General features: G+C 34.5%; 1 protein-coding gene across 1 annotated transcript; it reads left to right on the forward strand.

Annotated features, from left to right (window-relative positions):
- The first annotated feature begins 3542 nt into the window (after positions 1 to 3542).
- On the forward strand, positions 3543 to 4758 carry LOC118266944 (prisilkin-39-like). Its single transcript, XM_035580601.2, has 2 exons — positions 3543 to 3699; positions 4065 to 4758. Exons 1-2 carry the CDS (start codon positions 3685 to 3687, stop codon positions 4632 to 4634), a joined length of 585 nt encoding a protein of 194 aa, XP_035436494.1. The 5' UTR covers positions 3543 to 3684; the 3' UTR covers positions 4635 to 4758.
- Positions 4759 to 12555: the final 7797 nt, after the last annotated feature.

Below are 12555 nucleotides of genomic sequence, written 5' to 3' on the forward strand. Positions count from 1 at the left end.
AATTGTCCAAACAGTAAGTATCTAAAATTAATGATATAATTAATTTGCTCAGTTTTTTTTAGGTATGAAAAAAGATTTAGAATATGAATTGAAATGATTTTTATACTATACTTTTGACACTAATCATGAATGTTAAATTACATTCTTTGACTTTAGTAAGGAAAAAAAACATAACCCTCCTTCTGGCGCAGTCGGGTAAAAATAAACGATGTTTACACACGTTTGGTTATACTAAGACATCCATTCTGAAATGAATAAATATGGGATCCCGTAATGCAAAATGTTTCAAGAAACTCAAAAATGGAAATACGGTGCTGTAATATTAAATTGTTATATAACATTACGAATAGTTATGAGAAAATGCATCGTCATTGTGAATAGACTCGATGACGGCAAATCACTTTCTCATCATGATGGTGAGTGACCATCCTATTACCACAATTATACGTTAGTTATGTGCGTATAAAAATAATGTCAGTCTTGTTACTATGCTAGTAAAGTATATATCTCAGTGCCTATAAGTAAATGCCACCTTTTGCTAATTGGGTTATTATATAAGTTGTAAAAATGGGGTCATATCTTAGTCGGTATTAAAAAACATTTAACACAAATATTTCAGACTTTAAATGTTGTCCTACTTTAGGATTTTCTCCTGCGTCGAGGGTACGTTTACAAACATACAATTTTACATGCACATGACACCCAGGCCCGAAACCACTATCTGTAGATCACACAAAAAATGCTCAATGAGGGAATCGAACCAGCTACAAGTTGCACGGCCGTCAGTTGCCCAGTCACTGAGCCAATTGAGTTTATTTTTCAAGAGTAGTTAATGCTAATCATCGATATTGCCAAGTTATATATTTTATCAACTTTAAAACCTCATCCTTCTCCAGGATCCTAACCCAAGGATAAAGTTTAGCACCTCGTATACAACAATTACACTCCTGATAAAGTAGATAACACTAGTTTATTCTACAAATTTCTCCATTGACATGCTCGTCACAATTTGACAGATGTACCAATTTGTTACAGCCACTTGTAGCCTGTCATTGAAGATGACCGCCCGCTGCTCGACTATATATGTAGATCCGGATAGATCCGAGTAGATACGAGGTGTGGATTTAGAAAGGCTAATTTTGTGTTACCTACCTTATTAGTCGAGTGGTTGTTAGGTGCCAAGGTTGATGTTGAGATGATGACGCCTCTGAATCGATCCCCCAAAGTGATCGAAAAAATTTTGTTTTTTTTTATTTGATTGGTCGACGTTTGGCTACTATCTGGCCTGGTGGTAAGCGATGCTGCGGCCTACGATGGAGTACGTCTGCCCACCTTTGTGCTCGGGCCTTGAAGATACCCAGGTTACACCCATTAAGAAATACAGATTCCGGCAAAGACTTCCACTCCTTAGCAGTTCGCACAAGAAAATTTCAAGCGCAGCGTTTCATGCGGGTGAGTCGGATACCTACCATGAAGGGGTGGCGCTTCGCCGATTGTCTTGGGCTTCGATGATGGAAGCGACTAGGAGGAATCAAGTCAAGAAAGGCTAGTAACTCTTTCAGCTATAGCACTAAACTTGGATGGAATTAAAGCCAGTGTATTATGTACAATAGGCTCAGATCCTACTACTTTAAGGTACTACATCAAAAATTTGGTAAAAAAATTAGTACCTATCTGTGAATAATAATTATAATCTTAGGAAAACTATGAAAATAACTTACCTCAACACAGGAATCAAACCAGAACTTCTTTTACCTACAGTAATTTGATCGGGATGCCATATTATGCCACACTGCACCGCCTACTCATTAGTGACTAAGTATTATTAGGTAAAAAAGAATTAGTTAAAAATGTTTAAACTAGGGGTCAATAAGTCTTAACGCACAGTTAATTCCTTGACACGCTTCTGAAGCATTAACAAATCGTTTATCCGTATGTGTGTAATTAGCTACAAAACTGCTACACCATTATGCAAATAGCATTATAGTTTGAATGCTCCTTACTATTTGTTTATGCGTAATGAATGTAATGATTATCGCAAGTAAGTGTTATGTAGTTTTTAATGTTATGTTATATACATAATGTAACATAACGTCTTTATTGTTATACTGCTTTAATGCAGGCAAATATGCATTTAGAGCATCTACAACATTTTTTTAGTAAGTTTGAGTCTATTATCGTAACAAATAAATTTGGAAGCTTAAGTATGAAATAGAACAGTCTACTAATCGAACCTGAGATTTCATGTTCAGCTGTTGCAGTTTTGAGGCGTTAATATAAATGTAAGATTTAATGTGAAACCAATTATATTTTAAATAAATTACTTCCTTATAATTTATGGTTTCGAAGCAATCATTTTCAAGGAGGTGAGGAAATATAAATTTGGAGAAATTATAGAGCAAGAGTCTTCGAAATATAGGTTGTACTTAAAGTGCATCCAATGTTTCAATGTTCACTTCCCAGTTGATGTATAATGTATTTCTTATCTATGGAACTTTATTTTTTAATAGTTGGTCCATACAAGGATTTTCTCCAGTATCGCGCCAATCATGCAATCATACTTCGATCTGTTGATTGATTTCGATACAAAATAATTATAATGGATTAAATTGATATAAAAAATGAACCGTAGTTTAATTTAACTTATTAAAAAAAATGACAACAATCTCATACAAAATTCATAGAACACTAATGTTGTTGAAATTTCGAAAAATATATTGCATTTATTTCTAGATAAGAATATATTCTGGTATTGTTTTGCTTGGCCCCTATTAATCGTAGCGTGACGATAGTTAGCAAGTGAAGTAAACAACACAAAAATAATATTTTGTTTTATTCAACCCAGAAGCTCTAAAGTTTAATGTGATCAAGTAAAAGATTATTTTTATTGATAAAGATATCGTTTGTAATAATTAATTATCTCGAGGTTTTATTTATCGACAGGATATTATATTAATTATTATCTTATTAATAGTTTTGAGGTCGAGCTAAGTTTGATTTTTGGACCGATTGCATCAGTGACATAATTTCGCAAGTGCATCACATTTTAATATATTAATTATTAATGTTATCCTTATTCGAGTATATTATTTTTACATATAGATCAGTAATGTTTTTGTGATCACTCATTAACTATATTATACGAAGTTCAACAATACTTAAATTAAGAAACAGATGCACCAATTGATTAAAATACATCAATATTTTTCAAAATGATAATAACTTTCAAACGAAGTAACAAGCTAGTTTTTGTTGCTTGTGTAGTTAATTTGAAAAAAAAACTTGATTTTTTTATTATGTCTACAAAGAAACTCTAATAAGAAAAGAAGCCAGAAAAATAATTTAAATTATATAATTTGATCCCTAAAAAATTTTTCTTACTAAACTCAGTTAAATCCTTACCACACTCATTTTACGACGTCAGAGTAAACTATACCTTAAAAACAAAGAAAATTGGAAAACTGGAGCAAATATCCTTTCTTCACACACATTTAACCTCTATCACCAATTACTAAAACCTCACTCACAAAACGAAAAAAATAAAAAATAGTCCATTTGCAACCCGAATTCGTCCTCGGTAGCCTCTGCAAGTAAAGTAAAAGTAGACGGTCTGATCTCCAGTATATAAGCGGATCGGTCGAAACACTGGCATCACACATCAGCGAGCGTTCGAACAAACTAGACATGGCCAAATACATCGTAAGTTTCAGTGCAGTGCGTGTGTCAAGTGTTGTGAGGGTGTGAGGGTGTGAGGGAGTGACCACTCCATGTGAAGTGAACTCTACGGTTACATTGCAATCGGTGATTTCGGATGTGCAAACCGGATGCCCCCAAGGCCCCAAGGATTTCGTCTCCCAAGTGTTTTGCACCAGTTTCTGGAAAATGAACCACTTAGTTTGTGATCATGGAATTTCCGTCCCATTGGAGTGATAGCTTCGAGGCTTCACCATGTGATTGGGGGCAAATTGGGGATAATTTGTGACTTACTTGGTCTTAGGTCATAGGTTCTTTCAGGATTTAAAAATGTTTGGGATTCGGAGTCTTACAATAATGTTTGTTTACAGGTCGCCCTTGCCCTGCTGGGTTGCGCTATGGCTGAGCCTCCAGTAGGCTACAGCTACTCCGCTCCCTCATCCTCCATCTCCCTGGGCTCCCTCAGCAGCGGCGGCCATTACCACTCCGTGCCCGTCGGCCACTCCGAAAGCGAGGGTTACTACGTAGACCCTCATCTCCTCCACAAAATCAAGAACATCCTCTTGTCTGAGGAGATCAAGAACCAGCAGTACTCTGGCGGCAGCGGACACGGACATGGACACGGCATCTCTTCCCACTACGGCGCCCCCGCCCCCGTATACGGTGTCCCCAGCCAGAAGGTTGTTGGCATTGAACTCGACCACGTCCAGCAAGCTATCCAGGTCGCCCAGTACCACCAGGCTGAGGAAGTTTACGCCGGCGGACACGGCGGCTACTACTCCGGTGGTCAGGGTGGATACTCCTCCGGTGGTCACGGTGGATACTCTTCCGGTGGTCATGGTGGATTCTCCTCCGGCGGTGGCTCCTCTCACTACACCACCATCGGAATCCCCTCTGGATCTTACGGAGTTCCCTCCGAGTCATACGGTCATCCCCACTAAACGACCCAAATTGTTAGTCATCTCATCTCATTTAATGTAAATCATGTGATCGCATCCTAGATGTTATTATGTATTATATTTGTTGTTATAAGTTTCTGTAAATAAAAACACAATCTATTTTGTACGAGCTGTTCCTTGATTTAATGCCCGAACTTTCACATGCCGAGGTACGGCGACTGGTACATCTTGCTGCTACAATCGTAAAGCCATATGCGGTTAAACAAAAAAATATATTAATGCGAAACAAAAACATGTTTCGACGCCTTAAAGAGCAGTAATAGGTCCCTATCGAAAGTCGTTTTCGATAAAATCGAAAGTACTGATGTCAGCGAGCGACTTTATGACATGCGCGTGACGTAATTGACGTGCAATTTTATATTAAAGTGGAATTAAGTCGTTTTTTTTTCGACATATTAAGTTACATACTTAGCACCTCACCGGAATGAATCACTGGTGATTTCGCAACCTGTTGACCGAGATAAGTGAACGTAACAACCTTAAAACCGATGAGGAATTAGAAATTACAGTTCAAAATACCAGATCGTACTTTCGAGGATTAGATAAAAATTTCGAAACTGGTCATAATACGAGTCATCACGGGTTGCGTCAGAGCGGCCATTTTCACGGAGTTAGCGAATAATTTCGCTCGAGTTGTTAATCCGAATGCACCATGCACTTTCTCCTTGCAACCTCGGCTGTTCCGAATCTTGTGAGTGTTACATAATTTACGCATGAGAGGAGGCTGGCCAATGATCTGGTCCTCGCCATCTGTAGGATCTTGTTTAGGTACTGGCACATCAAATTATTCGGTTACTTAACACTATTCTGTTAATTAACCGCTGTTGTAATATTCAACACACGTACTACGTTTTTCAACATTTTTGAGTTGTTGTTCTTCAAGATAATTAACATGTTCATCTCCTTTCGTATATTGCCTGCGATTCACTCAAATTGAGTAATGACTTTCTTACGAGCGATACGAAAATTAAGCTCCTCGATGTATTTTTTGTTCTTACTTTCTCCAATTTTGCAACAAGTGGTATTGTAATGATATGGTTTTTGCTGTCAGAGGTCATTTACGTAGTTACCGTGACAGTTCTCAATATGTATGCAAATTGCATGATGTTCGGGAATTATGTTAAATTAAATAATGTGAGTTTGGGGTCTTTTGTATGTGCACTCGGGGTCATTTTGCTCGGGGTCATGTTCAGTTTTTTTTAATGTAATGTAAACACAGATTATAAAAAAATACTAGTCTATAATTATTAGATCAAGAGCATATCAATTATTTTTCAATATTTTTAGTATTTACCTTTTTTATGATGCAAAAGATACAATTTCTTAGCAAATGCATAGACGGACAGACATTATGTTGAGCCTTATATTAAACAAAATTCTTATCATGTTTCGAAAATCTGTTTCATCTTGAGAATTCTTTAATACATCATGTTTAAGATAACATTATAAATATCTGCACTACAAGGTAATTACATGATAGTAATTAGTCAGTTGGTATCTGCTAATGACTGTGAAAAACATGGGAAAATACATGGTACCTACTATAAAGATATACATCAGTAACTAAATTTGATCATAGAATTACTGTTTTGTATGCCTTTTGGCGGAGCATAGGCTGGACCAACCAAATAATAGATTCAAAAAAATAAATAAAATTTGACCTTTTTTTTTACACAAAAATATCATCATTTCGTCAGCAAATAAAATCATCTTTTTTTTATTATTGTTAGTCTTCTTTGTTAGTCCGTCTTTTGATGATACAAAGACGAAATCTATCTGGTCAAAGGAAAAGAAAAAAAAAAAGATTGTTTCGAACTAGGTGATTTTAATTATTTGTTGTAGCACGATTTGTTCGATTTAATAGAAATGGAAATCCTAATAAAAGACATATTATATTCTTAATAATTTTATTTATTTACTACACAGCAACTAAATGAGTAAAAAAAAACATTAATCTTCTTACTCTTTCAGACAACTGTAATGATTATTATTATATATTATACGGCTATGTATGTATGTGTTATACAATAATCTCAAAAACCAGTGTTACTACTATCTAAAGTGGACTGTCAGTCTTTGGCTATTGAGAGTATATTTGTTTAACCATTTATTTAAATGTGTTTAATTATAGCACTAAATATTTCAATTTCTCTTGTGTAAAAAAATCTTAGATCTCGTGACTCTTATTGGACTAATGTGCTTTTAATAGAGATGTAGAATTTAGTTGATTGAGTCCCAAACACGCATGGGACTGAATGAGAGATTTTTATTCTGCAAGATACAGGCTATGTCTAGTTTTGGATTCGGGGATACTTTATAGTTGAATTGTCTCATGGAAGCCTTAGGGTTGGCGCGAACGGGCCACCGACCACAAGCATCGGTGGTTGTCGCTCGCTTCGGTCACCTTCGTAAGTGTAAGAAGCGAGTGATGTCTGAAAACCGCTACATATTATAATCTCTGCTGGTAGTCTTATGGTGGACTCAAACACAGGATTATCTTAGTCGATAATACAATAACGAGTACCATGTTCTTTATAAAAACAAATCTTATTCTTAGATCTGTAATGATGACTTTAGAGTTGAGTCTTAAAGGCTGCTTTCACGTATCCATAATTTCAGTATGAAAATCGTGAAGAAAATCGAGGAAAACTAGCATTCAAGAAAAAAATTCGAACCAAGTGTCATTGGATTTTCAAATACACCGCAAAATGTTTTATGGTTCATGGTAACACTGTCTAATTTATAAAAAAAAGCAAGTAGGTAGTGTAAATTATGTTAACATTTGGTTTAATTTTGACATGCGACTGTGAATTATATTTTAGCATTTGTTTAGTGATGTCAAGGTCTTGAGTTCGATTCTTGAACAGGACATGAGATATATTTTTTTGGGTCAGACTAGGTTATTCTCAAGGTTATAGAATATGTTTGTACCTGTTAATTGAACCACAAATTGTTGCTTGGGGCCGGGTTGTCATGTGTATGTGAAGTTGTATGTTTGTAATGCACCCACGACACAGGGGAAAGTCCTAGTGTGAGCCAGTGTTACAAAATATTTATTTCTATTTTTTTTTATAAAATATTTTCATTGCAATTTTTATCAAAGAAAATCTTCATTATTGAGGCAAGCAGTGCTTTATTAAGAATTAGTCTCCCCAATGACTTCCAGATTGACGAGTTGAAGGTTATCTAACAATTTATTATATCTCTTAGTCTCATAGTAACATTACGTAGGAGAAACCGAAGCGAAGTGTTAGTAATAAATAAATACGAGTGCATTGTTGATTCTTCACACCAATTATTGAGACAATGAACCTGAATCCAAACAAGAAAAGACAAGTTTTTTGCTTAGATTATCTCGTAGATGAAGTCGCTACCACGAGTTTGATTCCGGTAAAGACGAAAGTGTTATTGATACAGATTTCTTTAGTTTCAAGTAAAAATATTTTTGGTGTAATCTTAAAGCTGTCTGTTTAACCTTTTTATCAGTTTTGTTTTGGGTCAGGTTATATCAATTTTGGATATGTCCAAAACTAGCTATGGCTAGGATTAGTTTATTGACAATTTAAAGTCACAGTCTTCAAAGTTAAAGTTAAAGTCAAAGTCAGTCTTCAGCTAGGATAGACTAGACGGATCATACGGTTTTGTAACCTATGGTTCACGGTATATGGTGTATAACAATACTGCTAATAAAAATCAATAAATTAAATAAGTACATCAATAAAGTAGTTTGCAACGAAATAAAATTCATTACTGAGTTGTGTTATTGTGTAAAAATTTGCATTGAATAGGTCAAACCAAAGATGGTAGGAGAAAGCTGATCTTGGACTGTGCCCCATTGTTTTCGATGTCCGTCTTAAGTAATACGTAAATTAAGATATTTAAGTGGGACCTTGTCGAACTCGTTAGTACGACTGGAGAGGGACAGGAACGTAGCTTTGTGTCAACTTCATCGTATTAAATTATTAAGACCGATACTACTGTTGTAGACCAAGGGTTAGTTGTAGGTGGCCAATTTCTTGAATTTGTTTAGAAAATTCATAGGTATATGGATTGGAATGTAGAAGGGCCAAGTGGTTAAAAACCTTTTGTATTAGCTATACACTCTATCACGCCTTTTATCTCTGAAAGGGTAGGCGAAGACGCACATTGAGTCAGGTAATACCACTGTACACCCACTTTTCACCATTTCTGTTATAAATCCCATGTTAAAGGGGTGAGCAATTCTTATTATCTACTATATGAGACCTATACAATTGTTTGGGAATTGATATTAATTGCCTCAGTTCGAAAAATACGTGTGTTCCAAATCAGATAACACACTGACCACAAAATAATTTTGCAAAAGGGAAAGGAAAGGACAAGACCTGGCAGTAAAAAATTACAAAAAATAAAATTATACTTTCATCTTGTTAACCTGTCGGCGACTATGCAACGAAATTCTGGCCAGAAAGTTAATACAAGTCTTCCCAACGCAAACAATAGGTATTTTGATTATAATCTTTGAAAAATAATACACGGAACTAAGCACTGTCTGACAATGCTTTGAATATTTAAATAAATTAATGTTAATGAAATGTCCGAATCCTAATAAAGTGTACGTAACTAACTGTTCTTATGTAATACAGTTGCATTTTATAGTATTTACATATTTTACGAATTTAATTTATTGTTTTGTTGGCGTCTCTATTGTGTGTTGTTTTTAGTTCCGTCTGGTAGGAAGGAAAGTAGTAATAATAATTACACATGCGTCTATTTCTTAAATTAGGATTGACCGTAAATACACATATAATTTCATATACATATAACACCCAGACCCATAACAACAATTTGTGGATCTCACGAAGAATTGCTCGGTGTGGGAATCGAAATCGAATCCCGCTAACCGTTGCACGACATACGGTCGTCCAGCCACCGCGTCCACCGTGCATTCAATTTATAACCTTCAAACTAGTTACATCACAATCGGAAGTACATTACGATAACTCACACACGTAAAATGTAAATAAAGACCGCATTTAATAATGGCATAGTAACATTACCTAGTTGTTCCTTGACCACTAACTACATAGAATATCTAAATACATCAAGAAAAACAAATGCAGGTCAGGATACAAGAGAAAGTCGATCTTAAGATTAGTGACGTAACGTGCAAATTGGAACGAATTGTAAATTTTCATCACGCGTGCATGTATTGTCCGGAATTGGTAATCTTAAGTGTATATAGCAGACATAATGCTACTGCAGTGTATGAGCTTTGTGACCGATGCACTTCCCCATGTAGTATATAGAGGTAATAGACTGAGAAACATATTATTATGCTTTACTATTTCTTATGTTTAATTTTGATAAGTGACAAGTTTGTCGCAATATATCATACACTAATCATACTATCATACAAGAAATGTGAAAGTTTTTTGTTTGGATGTTTACATATTTGTCGGTCAATCATGCTGATACTACTTAACGGATTTTGATGAAATTCGGTATACAGACAGTGTATGAGTTAACTTGGTTGATTGGATACGGGTGAATTTTAGGAGAATGCGGGTAAGCTGGTAATATACATTTATAAATAATAAATTGTTCCAATATAAAGGTACAAAACTACACACCATAATACATATTATAGTAATTTGTCAAAATAGAAATCTAACAGTTGGTCTGCAACACCTCCTTGCTTCACGATCTCGTTTGTCATCAATAAAACCACTTCGTCGACACAGCCTAAAAATAGAAACACTAAAAATAAACTAAGTGACAACTATCAAAGATTGCAAACATAACAAACATTCAAATAAAATTATATAAGAAGGAAATATATACATATTTAATCTCTTCTTAATTTAAGTTTGACATAAATAAATATTCTTCGCTAATCGACACGAATAATCTTAATAAGATTATTATAATACATTTACTGTCGTGCGATTAAAACTACTCATAATATTATTTTTAATTTAAATATAATTATGTAAACAATGGTTTACTTAAAAATACATGTGTAGATAAAATATAAAAACATAAAGCTACTCTTTCACTTTTTAGTCATCTGCATGACTGCTTAGCTTAAAGTCAATCGCACTATTTTATAATTTTTATTCGACTCGGGAATCGAATCCAAGACCCCGTACTTAATAGTCGCACTTGCAATCACTCGAGTAAATATAATGTTACGTTTAATCAACGATTCTTAATTGACTTAAAAAAAAAAAAATGTTCTCAGTTTGTCCTCGCGTTCGACTGAACTGATTTGCGGATGCGGTTTTCAGCATAATATTTTTCAGATTTAGGAGATGGTTTTTAGGGATATTAGCTGACTTAAAAAACGGAAGCGGTAAATAAAATGGGAGGCGGTTTACTTGTTTTAAAAAAAGTTACCATTTTTAAAACATTTTTAGTCACAAAAGATCTGTCTATATTTTTCTAAGTCTGCATAAGGTGAACGATCAATCTTGCGCGGGCGCAGTTAGAATGATGTCCGTTCCGTAGTTCGTAAGTGACAGGCGGATAGATAGCGATCTATAGTAAACCGCGATATTATCACGCTAGCTAGTATGTAGGGTATGGACAGAAGTGAAGGTTATTATGTAAAGCGATGATCATTAGATACTATTGTTGTTAAGTATTTATGATTAATTACTGCACTCTGTAATTGTTATCTAATAGAAAATTGTTTTTGTCTAATATTATTATCTTATATTGATGAGGATGAGATGTAAATTAAATTTTGATACATGTAAATAATTTAGACTATCTAGATTAATAAACAAAATTAGAATGTCTGTTTTTAATAATGAAATGAACCACTTTTTACTATATGCATATGAATGTATATAAGATACGTACACTAAAAGATAATATTTTTTAATGTTTTTGTCTGTCTGTCTGTTTGTTCTAGCTAGTCTTTGAAATCGCTGGACTGATTTTGATGGGACTTTTAGTGGTAGTTAGCTAATGTACTAAGGAGTAACTTGCGCTACTTCTATAAGTCAATATCAATGGCACGTGTATAATGAAAAAATAATGTTTAAATATAATAATTAATAATTTGCCTCCCTATGCAATTCGTGTATGGAACCAAATATTTGAATGATCTACAGAATGGTTTCAAGTATTTGTATATCCTCGTCATAGGATTCCATTCTGCAACTTATAAAAAAATAAGAAGTACAACTAACACCATTTGGCCACTAAACTTCTGTAACAACACTTTAATATGACACTGACCGTAGGCCTTAGCAACAGAGCATTATATATTTTTTCTCAACGACATTTCATCTTGCGGTCGTTAGTGCTACAAGCATCGGTTTGTTAGTTTTGTCAAATTGAGAGGCAATTGAACATAAACGAAGTAAGGAAAGTATGTCTGTACGTTCGGAGAGCTATAGAGAAATTTCCTATGAAATATGTTGGGCATTATTTCGATATTAAGTGCGTGATACAACGTTTTTTTTGTGGGAATGTTACGTTGTTACGCACTTTTACTTTTAGTTGACCTTTCATTGATTTCTTCGAAGCCGATGTCTAAAATTAAACTCTACACAAGTAATCACAAGTAGGAATCGGAAATACATATCAACATTCTATACAGGCAGTAATGTACGTTGGTAATATTAACAATTTAATAAAATACAACAATACAATTTAATAATATACCTGTAAATAGTACTGGCAAATTTTATTTATTCATCGGATATTGTAAAAATAAATAATGTTTTTTTCATAAAGTGATTACAATATTCTATTACTTTACTTACTACATAAATTAAATCGTTTGTAGCCTGGGACGGATTGCTCGACATGCCCCGAAGTCTACCGTTAGTATAAGCCTCTTTTACAAACAATTCGATTAGAAATTATGTTTACGCGTGAGTGAAACGGTGGTCAATACCAAAGTGCGTTT

The sequence above is a fragment of the Spodoptera frugiperda genome, chromosome 23, assembly GCF_023101765.2.
Source record: "Spodoptera frugiperda isolate SF20-4 chromosome 23, AGI-APGP_CSIRO_Sfru_2.0, whole genome shotgun sequence".
Taxonomy (NCBI): Eukaryota; Metazoa; Arthropoda; class Insecta; order Lepidoptera; family Noctuidae; genus Spodoptera; species Spodoptera frugiperda.